At 49.7% G+C, this 22,543-nt stretch overlaps 1 protein-coding gene across 1 annotated transcript; it reads right to left on the bottom strand.

Moving 5' to 3' along the window:
* Positions 1–3,017: 3,017 nt before the first annotated feature.
* LOC144799164 (complexin-3-like) lies at positions 3,018–9,888 on the bottom strand. Its single transcript, XM_078670390.1, has 3 exons — positions 9,679–9,888; positions 3,834–3,921; positions 3,018–3,490 (listed from the first exon to the last, which is right to left on the bottom strand). Exons 1-3 carry the CDS (start codon positions 9,849–9,851, stop codon positions 3,278–3,280), a joined length of 474 nt encoding a protein of 157 aa, XP_078526516.1. The 5' UTR covers positions 9,852–9,888; the 3' UTR covers positions 3,018–3,277.
* Between the last annotated feature and the right edge of the window lie 12,655 nt (positions 9,889–22,543).

Raw genomic sequence — 22,543 nt, 5'->3', positions numbered from 1 at the left:
GGCCGTGGGGCCAGGGAATATAACTCGCTGGGTAATTTACACAAAACGAGGCAGAGTAGTCGGGCCGTCAGTATGGACTAAATGAATGTTTAGAAGTTTGCGGTGAATAATCCTCGCCAAACGGTCTGTAAAGAAAGACGCCCGCATAAATATCTCATTAAAAGACGGAGATTCGGTCTAAAGTATCGGATACGCACTTTCTACGTGCATCAGGGCTTACCTCTATATCGGCTTAATACTGCGCTGAAACGCTATCACTGCGAGTTCATTACGCCGTGCCAATACTTTCGGGCATCGCTACGTATGAAGCTCCCTCCCATGGTGGACACTGAGAACAGACTATGGCGACGTTCTCTGTAGTTCCCATTACGCCTCATCTATCGATATTTACGAGTGACTCAGGGTAACAAAATGAGTATTTAATAAATAAAATCATACTGTCGCGACAAACGTTTACTCTAAATACCGGTGCAAAACCCAAGCGACCTCAGCCCAGCGAGCATGGCTCCAACAAGAAAACTGCCTTCACCGGGAAAAGATGCCCGCAGCTCCACCGCAGCCCCTGCTCGGTCACCGCTTGGAGCTCCCTGCAACCTCTGATCACTTGTAAACAGAGACACGACAGCGCGGGGGTGGGGGGGGGCGGAACAAAGACACGGACAGCGGGAGGGGGGACGGACAGCGGGATACAACCATGCGGGACCAGGATGATCTTAGCAATGAGGAAAAACATCCATGTTAAAAAAAAAAAAAAGTACACGCCCACAGTGGCTTACGTCTTCATGACGTTCTAAAAGGGGCAGAGAGAGAAAAAAATCACCGGAACTCCCACGAATCTGCTCCCAGAAAGAGTGACGCATCTCTCTTCCAATGGCTAGCCTCCATTTATGGAGCTAGCCAATGGAAGAGAGAGGCGGGACAAAGTCCGTACTGCTAAACAAAAGATTTCGACTGCGCGAACACTGCTGCGCAGTGGACGCCAGGCGAAACCTAAAAAGGGAAAGAAGGAGAAGAGAAGGATGGAAAAACAGTGACAAAGAGAGAAAGCAAGGATGAAACAAGCATTGCCAAAGCCAATAGGTCTTGTGTGTGAGAGCTGTTGGCTTTGGCAATGTTTTTGTAGCAGTGCTCTACAGCAGTGTGGATGCTTTGCAATGTGGCCAAAATTAATTTTTAAAAGTGCTATGACAAATCCAGGGCTAATGCGCTTTTAATAAAATGTACTTTAATGCTGGGTACATCACAGTCCTTTTTTAATTATTATTTTTAGACATGTTACTCAGCATTCATGCTGCTATGCAGCATGGCTACACATCACTGCCAAAGTCAGCAATGCCTGTGCTGTACAGCATGATCAAAAGGCAATAGCAGAGTCAATAGTCTTGAAGGCGAACCCTATTGCTTTGCCAATGCTTGTTTGGTCTCAGCACAACACCCCCTGTGATTCTGGACAAATCAGTGAATCACCCCATGCATGAAAAAGAAAACGAATATGACACGTAGCAAAAAATCCCATCACATAAAGAAAGCAATTGCACCCACGTCTTAGTGAAAATACATTTGGAAGCAGATAACGTCTGTTGTCCCAATAAAAAACAGATAACAGCTGAGAAAAGGGGTTCTTTGAATTGTGCGTAACACAGTATTAACAGTTACAAAAGGCAAGAGGTTCAACAAGGATGACAAGGCAAAATAAAAAATTAAAGTAGTGCCTTAATCATAGTGAGATCAGCTTAAGAATAGCAAGCAAGTTGAAGCAACCAGTACTTGGTCCATGCTCCAGCTGAAATAAGAGGAAGTGAAGCCAGCACAAGCTAGCCAATTAGAAGGCAGCAAATAACAGTGACAATGAAGACAATAAATTAATGGTAAGTAATGGGTAGTGTGCAAACCCTTTGTTGCACATATATCTCCTGCATGCGAGAGCACATGTGGTGTCGCAAGAGAGATCTAAAAAGAACCTGCAAGAGTGAGATAAAGAGGCAGGGGGTGCCTGGTGGAGGATTAAAGAGGCACAATATTGAATCAAGTCTACTCAGCACTGGTATTTGGCAGTCAGATCTTTGATAGCACTGCCCGCGTGCTTCTGAGTGAAACTTTAGGCCCTGGCACTACTGGGCACAATCCCAATTCCCTATTGTGTCTAGACTCCCCTGTCTTTGGAACCCGTTTTTTATCTCCTCATATGTACAGATATGAGGATTATTTTTGATGCACTTCACACTTTTTTTCCTCAAGTCAATGCAGTGGCTAAGGGAATGAACAAGCAGCTCTCTCTTCCCTAAAATTCTTTCCTCTTCTCTACGCTCACCACAGATTCGGACTGATAGAAAGTCTGCTCCAGCCACCAATTACCGTAATATCATCTCTTCTGGTCTCTGAAAAACCTATTTCCAAAGATTTCAGAACAATGAATTTGTTTCACCTTTGTACACCGGGACAGGTCAAATCTGCCTTGAAATCACCGTGTGGCTCCCACCAAATGCCAGGATTAAATTGAAATGACTGTGCATCACATGCAAAGCAATTTGTGGCAATAGCCCACTTACCTGCAGAAAATGGCACCTCCTTAGGAGCCAACTAGAAACCTTCACTCAATGTCAAATCAATGACAGTCCTTCTAGTGGATGGAACAGGGAGGCAGATCTTTGGGTGTTTAAAGGGCGGAGAATCTGGAATGTGGTCAAGTCGAACCTGAGATCTGATCCACGGGTTAAGAGACTTCTGAAAACCCTAATCAGACGTGTCGTCAACTGAACTTAACAACAAATAGGGGTTGCAGTTGAAAAATATTGGCCATGGTTACTTAACCCACACAATAGTTGTTTTTTCCCCTCCCAACCATTAAGCTGGATCTCTTTTCTTTGACATTTCAGCACTCAAGGCTCTACAAGCCTTAATAAGTCAATAATAAAGCTGCACCTTTTGAACAATAACAGAAAACATATGTTTTAATCTTTAACAGTGTGAGAATCTTCATTTAAAAGGGCAAACGATTCAACTGCTGCTTCTGTAAAGGATTTCTGTTGTTTTTATTAGAATTTTATTTTCAGGCAAAATCATGAATGTCTCATCTCATCTCAGATGATTAAGAATGGGCAACAACCAACTTTTTAAGTTGCAGAGGGAGGCATGTCCAGTTTGAATGTCGGTCAGAACTACTCAATATAAAGAGGAGTGAATCATATATTATTTAAACATATTGTACTAAGTGAATGAATTATGAGCAGAGCGTCGTAGAAGTTACTTAAAGGAAAATGGCTGTCACAATCTCTTGTCACATGATCTGGCACTGCGGGCCTTGCCGCAGGGAGTCCATGGCACTGTTAGTTGTTTTCCGCAAGAAGCTGAGGTCCAAATTCTCGATGTTTGGGAGTGGCCCAAAGAAGGATCGTGCTGGCTCCGGTGCCTCCTCCGGCTTCACCAAGGCACTGATGTCTTTGGAAAGCTTCACATTACTGCCGCGACGAACCGGTGCATCCGCCTGGTTCTGGAGGTTGGGAACAAGAAGGGACAGGTTGAAGAAGACACATGCAGGATATTGTGGGCTTGATATGCAGAGCTATTGAGGTTCTAGAAGGGGAGGGTTGAGATTTGGTCAACAGGTTGGAGAAAAGAGCTACCTTTTTCTCTTAATATTGTCTTATAAAAATATTCCACCAGACTGCTTTGGACATGAGATAGCAAGCAGTGGTAATATGTTGACAAATGTTGGCACCATAAAAAGGAAACAATGTTATCCATCTAGGGTAAATCTGCGCCTTCCATGGAAACTGGCTTAGCATTTCCTGGGGAAAAAATCAACCAATCAAGTGGAGTTCTAAGGCTCGTACCTTAGGAATCTGGTATTTCTCCCTGAAGTGGTCTCTCATCACTGCTCTCTCTGCTTTCTTCTGGGCGTACAAGGTATCTCGTTGTCTCCTGGCGAAAGAAAAATATCAAAAAAGCTAAACTTTTAAGGTTGAGAGGTATTATACAACAAAAGGCCAAAGAAGGTACTATAATTGAAAGGGTAAGGAGTGATCTCAATGTGGGGAGGGTGGTGGAGGGTATACGCGGCTCCATACGGTTTTAGAGGGACTTGCCTTTGTCCCTCATGGGTCGAAAAACAATTGCAAAAATTATGATTTTGCCCCAGTGTCTATATGCACTACAACATTCTTTATATATAGTCCCCAGACATTATTTCCAGACACTGGATGGGTTGTTGGTGGATCTCCTGTGGAGCTCCAAATGCAAACGCGTATGCCTGAAAACACTGCAGAGATCATGGGGTGGAGGGGGGGCTTGAGGTTGAGGCTAAGAGACGTGTGAGTGGGCGACTGCAGAGGTGGACCGAATGAAACACGACCGGAAGGATGAAACACTTGAAGATGATCTCTGGGCTTGGGCATGTATGTTGTCTGATTTACAGGAGCCGCAGGCCCCAGTGAGCCCGAGTGCGAATGAGCAGGGGGCACGGATATCGCCGGTGCATTGACGGATGATGGTTGATAGTATGTGAGGAATAAGGATACCTTGGGATACCTAGGACTTACATACGCAATCTATTTTCGCAGAGATACGAGGTACTGACAGGGAGGTGGGGGGAGCTAAATTGTTTAACGGTGGCATGGGAATCCTTGGAAAGAGTAAAGGGAGGAGGTCTCCTTATGTACTGTATAATACGACTGCAATGGATCCTGTTTGCTGTTTCTTTTTCCCAACTGCAGGCAGAGTACAGGGATCTTCCATATACACAACACAGATGTGGTTGTGCCCCCCCCGCCCCCTTCTTTGATGTTGTGGGACAATGCTGGTAGTGATGTTTTTCTGCTCTATTATGGTTGTATGGCAGGGTAGTGGGATGAATGTACCTTCAGTAACCTCCTATATCAAAATTGCCTGTATGTAATTCTTAAAGGCCAATAAAGTTATATAAAAAAAGGGTAATCGGTCTCAAGGGCCATGATAGAGGACCCGGTCATGTTAGGTCTGCCCGCCTCTAAAAGACGCTACCTATCTTAAGTCATTATCAAAACCAAGGTAATACATCTCCTTATCATACTCCAGTACATTGACCCTCATGCTCAGTACTTCATTTGTGGCGGTGATTTTCAATGGTGGACACCGGCAATCATTTTTGGGGACCGGGACGTCTTATTTTTATCATTAACCTTTGACCCAGAGGATGGGACGGAGAAGTAGAAAAGGAAGAAAGAGGATAAGAAAGATAGGAAAAATGAGAACAAAGGGAGAAAGAAGAAATTCAAAAGAACACGGGATAATGAGATTGCAATTTTAGTAGTGATCAAAATTAAGCAGTTTTGGTATTCAACAGCCCCACAGTATGCCGCCACAGCATTGCGCTCCTAAGAAAAACTTTAGGCCTCTGTACTTATGTTTTTTCAAAATGAGTACAGCTGGTGTCCCCTCTAACCCCTTCATTGTTGTTCATTCAGTCTCCTTATTTATACTCCCCTGCCTTTTGTATACCTGGTGTTCAATGACCCATCCTTTAATGTACCATATTTGACCTTTAACAACTTGGGTTTTGCCCACTCAACTTGAGGCAACTGCTCTGACACACCAATCCGACTTCTCCACATCAGCATGCAATGAGCCTATCTCTTCTGTTATCCTCATGACCAATCAGCAGCCTTGGCAAGTTGATCATCCAGGTATGCTACTTGTTCACTCTTTCTTATTTATCACTGTCCGTGTGATGAACTCATCATTTGAATATATATATATTTTTTTGATGAACTGGTTGTCTTCTCTGATAAAATTCCTTCTTAGGTTCATGGTATTCTTGACACTTCACAACAATACCTCTATCGGCGGTCTTCATCCAAAGGAACAATCCCTCGCCTTCTCTATATCACCCTGTTATCTCCTTAAACTCTTTCTTAGTTACACTAAAATGTCTTTCTTCCTCTTTTCCTTTGTCTCTCATCTTCAATATAGACTTGTGGGATGTCTCATGACAATGCGCTATTAGATGACCCTTTGCTCCTCCATACTTAATTTCTCAAACCCCTAAAATCTTCTGAAATCTTCTTTAAAGTCTCATCTTCTTCAAATATTTTCCGTATTTTCCCAATTCATTGTCAAGGACTGGATGCTGAAGTCTGATGGAAAGCCTTCTTGATTGCTTTGGGAAAGAGTAACTCCTCCCACTATCCAAGGTGCTAAACTGAACTTGACAGTACACGTGAAAGGTGTCAGAGTCTCCTTAAAAGGGTAACGGATAAGAGAAAACCATCAAAAGAGTCCAAAAACCTTCTTGGTGACCTATAGCTTTTGATTGTAGAGGAAGATTAACGTGGAGATGACTAGCAAAGCACTAAGCTACGCTGATATCAGGAAAGAGCAAAGCGAGCCAAATCTAGACCAAATCCACCAGAATCTCCAGCTACAAAGCATCACAAATCAGTAACAAAAATAGTAGTGGATGGATGATAAATACAACGAACAAATAAAGGAACAATTTGACTTATGGTGATGTGACCAATTTTTATAATCATTGATGTATTGTATAAATTTCATGTGATTGTGATGTGTTTACATCTTTTATGATCTTATTGGTCGAAATAAAGATTTAAAAAAAATAAAAAAATAAATAAAGGAACAAATACGTAACCTATCACTTGTCGATACCTTCTTATATCTGAAGTAACCTGGAATTGACATCACGCGAAACAGCCTTTTTCCATCATTGCCTGAGAATTTTGGATTGGTTGTCAAGGATACATCACACTATTGGAAAGTGCACATAATACACCCTGTCCACGCCTTCTTCGTGAAAGTCATGGCATTGGTTAGACATTGGAAGAAGCCCAAATTTGTCATCCTGGTTTCACATTCTCCTCTGCTTCTCTGCTGCTGCCCTTCTGATCCGCCATTCCATACTTCTAGCAAAACACCCATCCATAAGACGGGGACCACGGAAACACAGCGCAGGCTGCACAGCAGAAGCACCTCAGTATGCACTGAAATGTGTTGAGCCACACATCTCTCAGCCATGCGAGGAGCTCCCAAGTTTCATGCCTTTTCCTTCGGGTCAGCTCTTGATTCTCTTGGCACTCTCAGTATTGATGTGACGTCCATTTAATCTTGACTAACAGCCTCTCACTCCACCAAGAACCTCAGCACACACAGTCACTCTACAATGAGCCTCCTTTCTCCATAGCCATCAGCGCAAAGTTCCCACTCTGGAACATATAGAAGATTCACCTGAACTTCTCATTCACAGTGTTAAACCTGGTGCTAATAGTCCATTCATGAGCAAGCTTGATGCCTGGTCCAACCCTCCTCTACTCTTGACAAACTATCAACTTTGCAACTCACTCACATTTCAGCATCTTGAGACTCACTCCATACTATCATCAGGTCAGCCAGCTATCGCCGAAGGGCAATGCTCTATTAATCCTTGTCTCTGAGTCAACACATGCTACCTTATCCACTATCTCATCTGAAACTCCCCCGCTAGGTTCCAATACAATCATTGTGCTCAGCAGTCTCTAGGATCTCTTCGTCAGCCATCCCCACTGCATCCCATCCAACTGACCTACGGCAGCTCCACCGTAATGCCCTCTGTAGCAACCGTAGGGTCTTGTAAGGCCCTCCCTAGCAACCTTAGGATGGACCTTCCCTCTCTGTATTTATGACCAGCCTCATGACTTGATTTTCAAGGATCTGTGCAGCTGACCACTCTGCAGGGGCGGCTCCTCCATGAGAGCGGAGGAGCGTCACCCCAATTAAATGCCCCCCAAACCCCAGAGATGAAAAATAAAATTGTAATTCATTACCATTTAATTTTTCATTATCCCGCCCTGAACCGAGTGTCAGGACAGGGTGGGGCCTGCTGAATGGCAGCAGGGAGGAGTCATGGGCAGAGGGTTGCCTGTGCACTGTTTAAAGAACACATGTCTTTTTGGCCGGCCGACTGGCGACAGCCAGTCAGACATGCACACTGTAAACCTCTCAACCCAGCTATTTTAAGACTGGGTTGAAGCATGTACAGGCCTCCAGCGTGCTGGGGAGGGCTGAGAAAGCCGGCTTACTCCAATCAGGGCGCTGCTCTCATGCCGGGTAGCAGCCAGTAGCGGCCAGTAACATTTAAATGTGGTGCGACGCGATGCCCCAAAAACTCACCATATACATGTTGCTGGAGGGTACGGTTGCTGTCTCGCTCTTTACTCAGCGCTGGCTTGGGTGGAAAGGGAAGGACTTCCTCGCTTGTACACCCGAAACCAACCAATCCTGGAGCTGCAGCACAGCTCCAGGATTGGTTGGAGCAGGCTAACCCAATGCTCATTTTGAGGCTGGGGACCTGTGGCTGCAATCCCATGGCTGTTTCTTAGCCCTGGTATTGCAGGCTCTGAAGTGCGCAGGTCAGATTGGCTGGCTGTAGGCAGCCTGCCAATCTGACTTGCTCCCTGGCAGGGGGCTGAAGTCACAGTGCAATTGCAATAATCAGCCCCGCCCCCTGCCCTTGCGCTGTAATAGCTTGAGCCTGCCACACATAATAAAATGGTATTTATTACCATTTTATAAATGTGTATGCCTGTTGCACTTGCAGCAGGCGGGGCTACGTTCCTCCGCCATAATGGCCCCAGCAAACTCCCTTGACCCTGTTAACAGCATGTGAGCAGCACGAGGAGTGGTCAAGGGAGTTTGTTGTTGCCCACTCTGCAGTCGACGGAAGAAGAGGACCGTGGTCCGGAAAGGGAGGACAGGTAGGGTAAGTGTGTTTTTATTTTTATTTTTATTTTCCATTTGCCTGGCTCCCCTCCCCGTAGATGCCAGCCGCCACTGACACTCTACCATCTTTATTCCTATGATCACAGGCCAAATTTCGAAACACTGTGCAAGAAACCAAAAGTAACGCAAACCAACATGAAATATTGATTCTGGATTTACTTTCTTGCCAGAGTAAGAAGCCCTTAAGTAATGCAAAGTTGTGCTGTGCACTGCATTGAACTACTTTGTGTTAAGGGGGTGTTTCATGGGTGCACATGTTTTTATGCAAAACTCTATCTACTAACATTTGTAGAAACGTTTCTGCCAGTAATATACACCTCCTTGATACAGATTCAAAGTAGAAACAAAATAGTTTCCCCAAACATTTCTAACTTTGCATGTGTGCTGCAGCATAGTCCACATACAAAGTGGTTAAAGTTTTTAAGTTCCTCTATGCATAGTATTTTGTACTGGAAGGGCACCATCTCAACATAAAACCTATGCTAGACTCATGCACACACCTTTTAAACTATGGTACAAAGGGTTGTGTGTGGCGATCGCCAACCAGAAAGTGTGACAGAACTAGGGAAGAGAGCAGCAGCACCATATCTTTGTAGCCCTGCCCTATTCCTTTCACGCAATGCAGCGCAGTGTAGCAACTTTGCATGACAAAATAGGAACTTTGCCGCTAGATTTCTATATACATCATTTTTTGTAAATCCTGCTTGTTCGATCAATAAATATGAATTTAAATAGTTAACAGGGTAAAAAAATCACATCAATGATAACAATCGAACACAAAATCAGTATCTGATTCAATTACTCAGCTATGATTCCTAGTTAATTCTGGGTGGAATCGATGGTGCATTGTGAGGTGACCACAGAGGCCAGCAGGAGCATGTTAGGAGGACACCAGAGCCCTGGATATGGGAGCACAATACAGGACTACCTTACTTTTCCTCCTCCACGCTCTCCTGGTACTGATCCTCCGAGCTCCACTTCCTCCTCATCCTCGCGACCAGGCCCTCCTCCTCCTCCTCACAGGGCTTGGGTTGGTCCTTCTGTAACTTGGTGGGGACACAGCAAGTGAGCTGCTTCACCTGCGCCCCCAAGAGCGCCTTCATCATCAAACCCTTGGGCAGGAAATCACAGGAGAATGAAGAGAGAGACCTAGATGAGGGGAGAGAAGTACAAATGGGTTAGAGATCCAGCAAACTGGTGGTTTGACCAATGCCAATATGGAACACTTAGTTTTCACCAACTTACAAGGCAGGGGAATCTGGTTCTGTCTATTTCAGTGATGACACATGATAAGTTGAATTTCCCGGGGTCAAAATTAACACAAGGGCATGTGATGAGCAAAAAAATAGCATAAAAAACCAGACCAGAATTCCATGCAATAACGCCTAATATTTGCCCATTTTGGCTCATTTCCGCAAATGAAATTAAGCAAGTTTTGCCCATGTTTGTCAACCTTGGCCCTTCTCCAATAGAAACAGAACCGCCCACACTGCCCTCTCTGAACCTGAATACGAGTGCATATACAAAGCCTGGAGTCAGAATAGTAAATTGACCAATTGTAGAATATGCGGCGATTGATTTTGGGTCGATTTAGGAAATAAACACCATTTAAAATGTTTAGAATGTGAATGTGTGTAAGGTTGAGATCCTGGTACACTATAGTTTACAATCTGTGCTTATGAAAAAAGAGTTTATAAAGTTTTATTTTTACACATGAAGCAACTACGTAAGACCCTGTTATTCTTTCTCAGTTGTTCCTTCATGTATTCACCCAAGAAGGCAAACACAAAACCTCGAAACTTAATAAAGATTAAAAACCAGTGTGGTAAAGAAACAATCCACTCCACACTACCTTAAGTGAATCAGCCTCTAAATGTATTTTTCCAAATGACTTGCCATCTGTGTTACATTTTCTGATCGTGTAATAGACAAACATACTAAAATACTGAGGTAGATTTTCAAGATAAATACTGATATAATACAGGGAAGCTTGCATTAACTAGGAATACTTGGCTCTAAGTCATTAAATGCAGTCTACGTTTGGCATAGTTAGTCTGATGTAATAAGAAACATACCTATTCTACTGTAATCATGTATTACAGTTAAGTTGTGCCTTCACAAGGCTTTTTGCCGGTTCACATTGTGGAACCAGTCCACTGAACTAAAACATTTTTTCCTGAAATTTCAACCATCCCTCAATAAGGAGACGTGTCAGGTGGTGTGTATATCTTATGCACTGCTAGAGTTTTTTTTCATTAAAGCTAGAGTCTGTTTACATCTAATTATAAATTCTGAACACCAGCCAACCTTGAAAGTGACATATGAACCTGCTTGACTACAAACAGCATCTTGGTGTAGTCACATTCACAGTACATATTTAATGTTTATTCGATGCTTCCCCAACCATTGAATCTCCTTCCTAACAAGCATTTGCAATGCAATAGGTCTCGTATTAGGAAAGTTTGAGCTATTGGTATTGTAAATGACAATTTTTTTTATTTAGGTTTTGTTTTTGAAAATAGCGAAATTAATAGCTTTGTCATTTACCATGCCAATAGTTATAACTTTCGCAAATGTGACACCTATAGCATTTGTAATGCAATATGTGTTGTATTTACGTGACTTACATGTATTGATATTACAAATAACAATGGTTTTTAATTTTTTTAATAATTAATACTTAAATAAAAGTCTGATGCCTGATGTTTGTGGATGTCTGACGCTTGTGGATGCCTGACGCTTGTGGATGTCTGATGTCTGACGCTTGCGGATGTCTGACGCGTGCGGATGTCTGACGCTTGCGGATGTCTGACGCTTGTGGATGTCTGACGCTTGTGGATGTCTGACGCTTGGTGATGTCTGACGCTTGTGGATGTCTGATGCTTGTGGATGTCTGATGTCTGATGCTTGCGGATGTCTGACGCTTGGTCATGCCTGACGCTTGTGGATGTCTGACGCTTGTGGATGTCTTGACGCTTGTGGATGTCTGACGCTTGTGGATGTCTGACGCTTGTGGATGCCTGACGCTTGTGGATGCCTGACCGCTTGTGGATGCCTGACGCTTGTGGATGCCTGACGCTTGTGGATGTCTGACGCGTGTGGATGTATGTCTGATGCGTGTGGATGTCTGATGCATGTGGATGTCTGATGCGTGTGGATGTCTGATGCGTGTGGATGTCTGTTGCTTGTGGATGTCTGTTGCTTGTGGATGTCTGATGCGTGTGGATGTCTGATGCATGTGGATGTCTGATGCGTGTGGATGTCTGATGCGTGTGGATGTCTGTTGCTTGTGGATGTCTGTTGCTTGTGGATGTCTGTTGCTTGTGGATGTCTGACGCGTGTGGATGCCTGACGCGTGTGGATGTCTGACGCTTGTGGATGTCTGATGCTTGTGGATGTCTGATGCTTGTGAATGCTTGACGCTTGTGCATGCCTGACGCTTGTGGATGCCTGACGCTTGAGGATGCCTGACGCTTGAGGATGCCTGATGCCTTTGGATGTCTGATGCTTGTGGATGCCTGATGTTTGTGGAGGTCTGATGCCTGATGTTTGTGGAAGTCTGACGCTTGTGCATGCCTGACGCTTGTGGATGCCTGACGCTTGTGGATGCCTGACGCCTGATGCTTGTGGATGTCTGATGTTTGCGGATCTCGGACGCTTGTGGATGTCTGATGCTTGCGGATGTCTGATGCTTGCGGATGTCTGATGCTTGTGGATGTCTGATGCTTGTGGATGTCTGATGCTTGTGGATGTCTGTTGCTTGTGGATGTCTGTTGCTTGTGGATGTCTGTTGCTTGTGGATGTCTGTTGTGTGTAAGTGATAGGTAGAGACGTTTTACCAGGCAGAAGCACTGAATGATAGGGAATCTGAAAGGCCTCTAGGAACCTGTAAAAAAGGGAGGGTGGGATATAGAACCAGGGAAGGGATGGAAAGAGGTGAGAGAAAAGGAGGGAAGGCAGGGGAAAGGAGGGTGAATGGGAACGAGTGAGAAAAAAAGCAAAGGCAGGGAGGCCGAGGTACGGGTGAGAAGAGTGAAGTGTGAGACGAGGTGGAGACAGTGGGGGAAGAGTAATAGGGTAGGGAAACAAGCTTTTAAAACGCAAGAGGAAGAGAGCTGTTCACAAAAGTGTGCATTGAATACATCTGAAACGATACCGTTTACAACTCTGCGTTATTATTATTAAACTAGAGGAGCTATGGGGAGGGGGAAGGAGAAATGCGAGTCACGGCCGCCAGGCCATGAAGTGTGAAGCAGTGGGCGGGGAACCAGATCCCTTTGAAGCTGCTGGGCAGAAATGCCAGTCAGTCCGTGCGGTGTGAACCAGTGGGTGTGGAGGCAGGAGCAAATGGTAAGGGAATCCTTTGAAGAGCAAGGCAGGGGGATAGAAGCGCGGTCACAAGGACGTGCACTTCTACAAATCCGGATCGTAAAAGTCAGCTTTGTGGTTTGATTGGAATAGGTCTCTCTACGAGACCTAAAAAAGGAGCACGAGATCATAAATTTAAGAAGGTTGTGGGGAGAATGATATGTGAGTATGTATTATAAGGAATAAATGACCCTGCACTATATTTTACAAGGATATTGCCTCAGAGTTCCAGGACCTTTTAATGAGCTCTGTCGTCAGTCTAATTTCTCTGTACGCAAGGCCATTGGAATTATTCGGCAGGGGAGCGCCAAATTATGCGACAGGATTGGCTAGATTGTGTGTCAAAAAAAGGCAAATTATGCAGTATAAAACATATTTTTTTATACTATTAGTTCATTAATTTGCGATTTTTATACTGTCTGGGCAAATATTTCACTTCATTAGTATCAGTTTAACAAGCAAATAATTTTTTTTAAAGATCACCTGAAAGATGGCTATTTAACCTTTCCAAAGGGCCTTCCATTGGGCGCAAACCCACGTCACCACGTTTTCAGTAACTTTAGATCCGTTTGAGCTAGAAACAATTTTTTTTGTTAAACTTTGCCTATTATGCAGGCAATAATGGATTATGTGCCAAATGCGGCAAATCCATAAATATGCAAAATAAAGCAGCAGAATCACATAAATTCCAGTTGACCTGTCTATAAGGCCATGTACCTTGTCAGTGACTTGTAACATCCTAATAATGCACAGTGGGTGGGGACTTTATCCTTTACCATATTTGTATTTGGCCTTAGTCACCGGTGTCCGTTGAGCTGTGATGTCTTGAAATAGATTGTGTAGATTGTGAGTTGAAAATGTCATGTACCTGTCAGGAGCAGGGTAACTGGAAGAGAGAGAGGAGCAGATGAGCAAAGATTCCAGCTTCTGGTAAGACAAATTGTGTAGACTTTTTTTACCATCTTGAAATAACTACAGGGTGTGTAAAATTGTAACTTTTTGTAAGTGTTATCTAAACCTAGGAAACTTCGTGAAAGTTGTGGTTTTTCATTTTGCCACATTTGCTTCAAAATAACAACTTTAATAAAAATATGTTTGCATCTATCTAGGAAGACTGGAATTATAAGGCAATGGAGAGCCAAATTATGCGGCAGGATTGACTAATTTAGGCCGGCAAAGACAGGCACCTTATGCAGCATACTGCTGCACGTTCTAAGGCACTTTTATTACGCTATATTGTCTTTTTCACATACATTAATGTTGTCTAGGCAAATAGCCCTCCTTGTTAACACCAGAGTAACACGTAACTTCATCAAACCTCGCTTAGGATATGAACAGTTACCTTTGCAAAGGGTCTAGCATTGTGGCACAACTTTTGAGCTACAAAAAATTTAGTTTTTTCTTGAAATCTGCAAATTATGCAGTAGGTGATAAGATTACATGGCAACTGCTGTCAATCCATAACTGTGCCATTGCCCCAGATTTGCATAATTCCAGTGGGATATCATATATACATTTTGTACAGCATGGTTCTGCATAAAATACGCAAATTAGTTCGTTTTCTTTTCCTGTGCAACCCCATTGTGTCTGCAAAAGCTCTGCAAAGGGTAAACATGCAGAGAAACAATATCTGCATGTATCTTTCAGGGTGGGGGTGGTGGTGCTGGGCATTTAGAATGAAAATTATCTCACACTCTGTTGAGAATGATCTTGCAATGGACAGTAAATAACTTTGCACTGCACAGATGATGGTAAACTGAAACTTTGGCAACACTACAAAAGTGAAAATCTGGAGTTTTCAAAAACTTTGCTTCTGAGAAAACCTTGCACATCCCTACTTTCGTCCAATTTACACTCTGATTGGTTTGGTTATTGTACTATGGTTCCCTCGAATGGCAGACAACTGCACTCCATACATGGGATCAATGCCAGGCTGCTGACAAGAGTAACTAGCGAAGGCCACACTAGTGGGAGACTGGTGTGGTCGCACCAGGTTTCTGATCTCCAGGCAGGGATGTGATGTGAACCAAGAAGTCTAGCCAGCTATGCAGAGTGGCTGCAGGGATGTAGCTGGTGCGGCTGCGGGGAAGTAGCTGGAGCGGTGGCTGGGAAGTAGCTGGAGCGGCGGCGGGGAAGTAGCTGGAGCGGCTGCGGGGAAGTAGCTGGAGCGGCTGCTGGGAAGTAGCTGGAGCGGCTGCAGGGAAGTAGCTGGAGCGGCTGCAGGGAAGTAGCTGGAGCGGCTGCAGGCAAGTATCTCAAGTGGCTGCAGGGATGTAGTTGGAGCGGCTGCTGGGAAGTAGCTGGTACGGCTGTGGGGAAGTAGCTGGAGTGGCTGCGGGAAAGTAGCTGGAGCAGCTGCTGGGAAGTGGCTGGAGTGGCTGCAGGGAAGTAGCTGGAGCGGATGCAGGGAAGTAGCTGGAGCGGATGCAGGGAAGTAGCTGGGGGGGCTGCAGGGAAGTAGCTGGAGCAGCTGCAGGGATGTAGCTGGAGCGGCTGCGGGGAAGTAGCTGGAGCGGCTGCGGGGAAGTAGCTGGAGCTGCTGCGGGAAAGTAGCTGGTGCGGCTTCAGGGAAATAGCTGGAGCAGCTGCAGGGAAGTAGCTGGAGCGGCTGCTGGAAGTAGCTGGAGCGGCTGCTGGGAAGTAGCTGGAGCGGCTGCTGGGAAGTAGCTGGAGCGGCTGCAGGGAAGTAGCTGGAGCAGATGCAGCGAAGTATCTGGAGCGGCTGCAGGGAAGGAGCTGGAGAGGCTGCAGGGAAGTAGCTGGAGCGGCTGGGGGAAGTATCTCAAGTGACTGCAGGGATGTAGTTGGAGCGGCTGCTGGGAAGTAGCTGGATCGGCTGCTGGGAAGTAGCTGGTACGGCTGTGGGGAAGTAGCTGGAGCGGCTGCGGGAAAGTAGCTGGAGCAGCTGCAGGGAAGTAGCTGGTGCGGCTGCAGGGAAGTAGCTGGAGTGGCTGCAGGGAAGTAGCTGGAGCAGCTGCAGGGATGTAGCTGGAGCGGCTGCAGGGAAGTCGCTGGAGCGGCTGCGGGGAAGTAGCTGGAGTGGCTGCGGGAAAATAGCTGGTGTGGCTGCAGGGAAGTAGCTGGAGCGGCTGCAGGGAAGTATCTCAAACGGCTGCAGGGAAGTAGCTGGTACGGCTGCGGGGAAGTAGAAGGAGTGGCTGTGGGGAAGTAGAAGGAGTGGCTGCGGGGAAATAGCTAGAGCAGCTGCAGGGAAGTATCTGAAGCGGCTGCAGGGAAGGAGCTTGAGCGGCTGTGGGGAAGTAGCTGAGCGGCTGCGGGGAAGTATCTGGAGCGGCTGCTGGGAAGTAGCTGGAGCGGCTGCAGGGATGTAGCTGGAGCGGCTGCGAGGAAGTAGCTGGAGCGGCTGCAGGGAAGTAGCTGGAGCAGATGCAGGGAAGTATCTGGAGCGGCTGCGGGGAAGGAGCTGGATCGGCTGCAGGGATGTAGCTGGAGCGGCTGAGGGGAAGTAGCTGGAGCGGCTGCAGGGAAGTAGCTGGAGCGGCTGCAGGGAAGTAGCTGGAGCGGCTGCAGGCAAGTATCTCAAGTGGCTGCAGGGATGTAGTTGGAGCGGCTGCTGGGAAGTAGCTGGTACGGCTGTGGGGAAGTAGCTGGAGTGGCTGCGGGAAAGTAGCTGGAGCAGCTGCTGGGAAGTGGCTGGAGTGGCTGCAGGGAAGTAGCTGGAGCGGATGCAGGGAAGTAGCTGGAGCGGATGCAGGGAAGTAGCTGGGGGGGCTGCAGGGAAGTAGCTGGAGCAGCTGCAGGGATGTAGCTGGAGCGGCTGCGGGGAAGTAGCTGGAGCGGCTGCGGGGAAGTGGCTGGATCTGCTGCGGGAAAGTAGCTGGTGCGGCTTCAGGGAAATAGCTGGAGCAGCTGCAGGGAAGTAGCTGGAGCGGCTGCTGGAAGTAGCTGGAGCGGCTGCTGGGAAGTAGCTGGAGCGGCTGCTGGGAAGTAGCTGGAGCGGCTGCAGGGAAGTAGCTGGAGCAGATGCAGCGAAGTATCTGGAGCGGCTGCAGGGAAGGAGCTGGAGAGGCTGCAGGGAAGTAGCTGGAGCGGCTGGGGGAAGTATCTCAAGTGACTGCAGGGATGTAGTTGGAGCGGGTGCTGGGAAGTAGCTGGATCGGCTGCTGGGAAGTAGCTGGTACGGCTGTGGGGAAGTAGCTGGAGCGGCTGCGGGAAAGTAGCTGGAGCAGCTGCAGGGAAGTAGCTGGTGCGGCTGCAGGGAAGTAGCTGGAGTGGCTGCAGGGAAGTAGCTGGAGCAGCTGCAGGGATGTAGCTGGAGCGGCTGCAGGGAAGTCGCTGGAGCGGCTGCGGGGAAGTAGCTGGAGTGGCTGCGGGAAAATAGCTGGTGTGGCTGCAGGGAAGTAGCTGGAGCGGCTGCAGGAAAGTATCTCAAACGGCTGCAGGGAAGTAGCTGGTACGGCTGCGGGGAAGTAGAAGGAGTGGCTGCGGGGAAGTAGAAGGAGTGGCTGCGGGGAAATAGCTAGAGCAGCTGCAGGGAAGTATCTGAAGCGGCTGCAGGGAAGGAGCTTGAGCGGCTGTGGGGAAGTAGCTGGTGCGGCTGCGGGGAAGTATCTGGAGCGGCTGCTGGGAAGTAGCTGGAGCGGCTGCAGGGATGTAGCTGGAGCGGCTGCGAGGAAGTAGCTGGAGCGGCTGCAGGGAAGTAGCTGGAGCAGATGCAGGGAAGTATCTGGAGCGGCTGCGGGGAAGGAGCTGGATCGGCTGCAGGGATGTAGCTGGAGCGGCTGAGGGGAAGTAGCTGGAGCGGCTGCAGGGAAGTAGCTGGAGCGGCTGCAGGGATGTAGCTGGAGCGGCTGCAGGGATGTAGCTGGAGCGGCTGCGGGGAAGTAGCTGGAGCGGCTGCGGGGAAGTAGCTGGAGCGGCTGCAGGGAAGTAGCTGGAGCAGATGCAGGGAAGTATATGGAGCAGCTGCGGGGAAGGAGCTGGATCGGCTGCAGGGATGTAGCTGGAGCGGCTGCGGGGAAGTAGCTGGAGCGGCTGCAGGGAAGTAGCTGGAGCGGCTGCTGGGAAGTAGCTGGAGCGGCTGCTGGGATGTAGCTGGAGCGGCTGCGGGGAAGTAGCTGGATCGGCTGCGGGGAAGTAGCTGGAGCGGCTGCGGGGAAGTATCTCAAGTGGCTGCAGGGATGTAGTTGGAGTGGCTGCTGGGAAGTAGCTGGTACGGCTGTGGGGAAGTAGCTGGAGTGCCTGCGGGAAAGTAGCTGGAGCAGCTGCTGGGAAGTGGCTGGAGTGGCTGCAGGGAAGTAGCTGGAGCGGATGCAGGGAAGTAGCTGGAGTGGCTGCAGGGAAGTAGCTGGAGCAGCTGCAGGGATGTAGCTGGAGCGGCTGCGGGGAAGTAGCTGGAGCGGCTGCGGGGAAGTAGCTGGTGCGGCTTCAGGGAAGTAGCTGGAGCGGCTGCGGGGAAGTAGCTGGAGCGGCTGCTGGAAGTAACTCGAGCGGCTGCTGGAAGTAGCTGGAGCGGCTGCTGGGAAGTAGCTGAAGCGGCTGCTGGGAAGTAGCTGGAGCGGCTGCAGGGAAGTAGCTGGAGCAGATGCAGCGAAGTATCTGGAGCGGCTGCAGGGAATGAGATGGAGAGACTGCAGGGAAGTAGCTGGATGGGCTGCGGGGAAGTATCTCAAGTGGCTGCAGGGATGTGGTTGGAGCGGCTGCTGGGAAGTAGCTGGATCGGCTTCTGGGAAGTAGCTGGTACGGCTGCGGGAAAGTAGCTGGAGCAGCTGCAGGGAAGTAGCTGGGGCGGCTGCAGGGAAGGAGCTGGAGAGGCTGCAGGGAAGTAGCTGGAGCGGCTGTGGGGAAGTATCTCAAGTGGCTGCAGGGATGTAGTTGGAGTGGCTTCTGGGAAGTAGCTGGTACGCTGCTGCCAGGCTGCTGACAAGAGTAACTAGCGAAGGCCACACTAGTGGGAGACTGGTGTGGTCACACCAGGTTTCTGATCTCCAGGCAGGGATGTGATGTGAACCAAGAAGTCTAGCCAGCTATGCAGAGTGGCTGCAGGGATGTAGCTGGTGCGGCTGCGGGGAAGTAGCTGGAGCGGCGGCTGGGAAGTAGCTGGAGCGGCGGCTGGGAAGTAGCTAGAGCGGCTGCGGGGAAGTAGCTGGAGCGGCTGCTGGGAAGTAGCTGGAGCGGCTGCAGGGAAGTAGCTGGAGCGGCTGCAGGGAAGTAGCTGGTACGGCTGCGGGGAAGTAGCTGGAGTGGTTGCGGGAAAGTAGCTGGAGAGGCTGCTGGGAAGTAGTTGGAGCGGCTGCTGGGAAGTAGCTGGTACGGCTGCGGGGAAGTAGGTGGAGCGGCTGCGGGAAAGTAGCTGGAGCAGCTGCTGGGAAGTGGCTGGAGCGGATGCAGGGAAGTAGCTGGAGCGGATGCAGGGAAGTAGCTGGAGCGGATGCAGGGAAGTAGCGGGGGGGGCTGCAGGGAAGTTGCTGGAGCAGCTGCAGGGATGTAGCTGGAGCGGCTGCGGGGAAGTAGCTGGAGCGGCTGCGGGGAAGTAGCTGGAGCGGCTGCGGGGAAGTAGCTGGAGCTGCTGTGGGAAAGTAGCTGGTGCGGCTTCAGGGAAGTAGCTGGAGCAGCTGCAGGGAAGTAGCTGGAGCGGCTGCTGGAAGTAGCTGGAGCGGCTGCTGGGAAGTAGCTGGAGCGGCTGCTGGGAAGTAGCTGGAGCGGCTGCAGGGAAGTAGCTGGAGCAGATGCAGCGAAGTATCTGGAGCGGCTGCAGGGAAGGAGCTGGAGAGGCTGCAGGGAAGTAGCTGGAGAGGCTGCAGGGAAGTAGCTGGAGCGGCTGCGGGGAAGTATCTCAAGTGGCTGCAGGGATGTAGTTGGAGCGGCTGCTGGGAAGTAGCTGGATCGGGTGCTGGGAAGTAGCTGGTACGGCTGCGGGAAAGTAGCTGGAGGAGCTGCAGGGAAGTAGCTGGAGCGGCTGCAGGGAAGGAGCTGGAGAGGCTGCAGGGAAGTAGCTGGAGCGGCTGTGGGGAAGTATCTCAAGTGGCTGCAGGGATGTAGTTGGAGTGGCTGCTGGGAAGTAGCTGGTACGCTGCTGCCAGGCTGCTGACAAGAGTAACTAGCGAAGGCCACACTAGTGGGAGACTGGTGTGGTCACACCAGGTTTCTGATCTCCAGGCAGGGATGTGATGTGAACCAAGAAGTCTAGCCAGCTATGCAGAGTGGCTGCAGGGATGTAGCTGGTGCGGCTGCGGGGAAGTATCTGAAGCGGCTGCAGGGAAGGAGCTTGAGCGGCTGTGGGGAAGTAGCTGGAGCGGCTGCGGGAAAGTATCTCAAGCGGCTGCAGGGAAGTAGCTAGTGCGGCTGCAGGGATGTAGCTGGAGTGGCTGTGGGGAAGTAGCTGAAGCGGCAGCTGGGAAGTAGCTGGAGCGGCTGCAGGGAAGTAGCTGGTACGACTGCGGGGAAGTAGGATTGGCTGCAAGGAAGTAGCTGGAGCAGCTGCTGGGGAGTAGCTGGAGCAGCCACGGGGAAGTATCTCAAGCAGCTGCATAGATGTAGCTGGAGCGGCTGCTGGAAAGTAGCTGGTGCGGCTGTGGGGAAGTAGCTGGAACGGCTGATGGGAAGTAGCTGTAGCGGCTGCGAGGAAGTAACTGAAGTGGCTGTGGGGAAGTAGCTGGATCGGCTGTGGGGAAGTAGCTGGAGCAGCTGCGGGAAAGTAACTGGAGTGGCTGCAGGGAAGTAGCTGGAGTGGCTGCAGGGAAGTAACTGGAGTGGTTGCAGGGAAGGAACTGGATCGGCTGTGGGGAAGTAGCTGGAGCGGCTGCTGGGAAGTAGCTGGAGCGGCTGCTGGGATGTAGCTGGAGCGGCTGCGGGGAAGTAGCTGGATCGGCTGCGGGGAAGTAGCTGGAGCGGCTGCGGGGAAGTATCTCAAGTGGCTGCAGGGATGTAGTTGGAGTGGCTGCTGGGAAGTAGCTGGTACGGCTGTGGGGAAGTAGCTGGAGTGCCTGCGGGAAAGTAGCTGGAGCAGCTGCTGGGAAGTGGCTGGAGTGGCTGCAGGGAAGTAGCTGGAGCGGATGCAGGGAAGTAGCTGGAGTGGCTGCAGGGAAGTAGCTGGAGCAGCTGCAGGGATGTAGCTGGAGCGGCTGCGGGGAAGTAGCTGGAGCGGCTGCGGGGAAGTAGCTGGTGCGGCTTCAGGGAAGTAGCTGGAGCGGCTGCTGGAAGTAACTGGAGCGGCTGCTGGAAGTAACTGGAGCGGCTGCTGGAAGTAGCTGGAGCGGCTGCTGGGAAGTAGCTGAAGCGGCTGCTGGGAAGTAGCTGGAGCGGCTGCAGGGAAGTAGCTGGAGCAGATGCAGCGAAGTATCTGGAGCGGCTGCAGGGAATGAGATGGAGAGACTGCAGGGAAGTAGCTGGATCGGCTGCGGGGAAGTATCTCAAGTGGCTGCAGGGATGTGGTTGGAGCGGCTGCTGGGAAGTAGCTGGATCGGCTGCTGGGAAGTAGCTGGTACGGCTGCGGGAAAGTAGCTGGAGCAGCTGCAGGGAAGTAGCTGGGGCGGCTGCAGGGAAGGAGCTGGAGAGGCTGCAGGGAAGTAGCTGGAGCGGCTGTGGGGAAGTATCTCAAGTGGCTGCAGGGATGTAGTTGGAGTGGCTTCTGGGAAGTAGCTGGTACGCTGCTGCCAGGCTGCTGACAAGAGTAACTAGCGAAGGCCACACTAGTGGGAGATTGGTGTGGTCACACCAGGTTTCTGATCTCTAGGCAGGGATGTGATGTGAACCAAGAAGTCTAGCCAGCTATGCAGAGTGGCTGCAGGAATGTAGCTGGGGCGGCTGCGGGGAAGTAGCTGGAGCGGCGGCTGGGAAGTAGCTGGAGCGGCGGCTGGGAAGTAGCTGGAGCGGCTGCGGGGAAGTAGCTGGAGCGGCTGCTGTGAAGTAGCTGGAGCGGCTGCAGGGAAGTAGCTGGAGCGGCTGCAGGGAAGTAGCTGGTACGGCTGCGGGGAAGTAGCTGGAGTGGCTGCGGGAAAGTAGCTGGAGCGGCTGCTGGGAAGTAGTTGGAGCGGCTGCTGGGAAGTAGCTGGTACGGCTGCGGGGAAGTAGGTGGAGCGGCTGCGGGAAAGTAGCTGGAGCAGCTGCTGGGAAGTGGCTGGAGCGGATGCAGGGAAGTAGCTGGAGCGGATGCAGGGAAGTAGCTGGCGCGGATGCAGGGAAGTAGCTGGGGGGGCTGCAGGGAAGTTGCTGGAGCAGCTGCAGGGATGTAGCTGGAGCGGCTGCGGAGAAGTAGCTGGAGCGGCTGCGGGGAAGTAGCTGGAGCGGCTGCGGGGAAGTAGCTGGAGCTGCTGTGGGAAAGTAGCTGGTGCGGCTTCAGGGAAGTAGCTGGAGCAGCTGCAGGGAAGTAGCTGGAGCGGCTGCTGGAAGTAGCTGGAACGGCTGCTGGGAAGTAGCTGGAGCGGCTGCTGGGAAGTAGCTGGAGCGGCTGCAGGGAAGTAGCTGGAGC

This window comes from Lissotriton helveticus, chromosome 12 (genome assembly GCF_964261635.1).
Source record: "Lissotriton helveticus chromosome 12, aLisHel1.1, whole genome shotgun sequence".
Classification (NCBI taxonomy): Eukaryota; Metazoa; Chordata; class Amphibia; order Caudata; family Salamandridae; genus Lissotriton; species Lissotriton helveticus.
This window is presented reverse-complemented; position numbering and strand designations above follow the sequence as displayed.

Bases quoted from the DNA above. Each gene is read 5' to 3' on its own strand.
- LOC144799164 (XM_078670390.1), bottom strand. From the start codon at position 9,851: ATGATGAAGGCGCTCTTGGGGGCGCAGGTGAAGCAGCTCACTTGCTGT. The intron at 3,922-9,678 runs GTAAGGTAGTCC...TTCTTTCGCCAG, and splicing joins GAGAGCGTGGAGGAGGAAAA to GAGACAACGAGATACCTTGT. The intron at 3,491-3,833 runs GTACGAGCCTTA...CCCAACCTCCAG, and splicing joins AGAAATACCAGATTCCTAAG to AACCAGGCGGATGCACCGGT.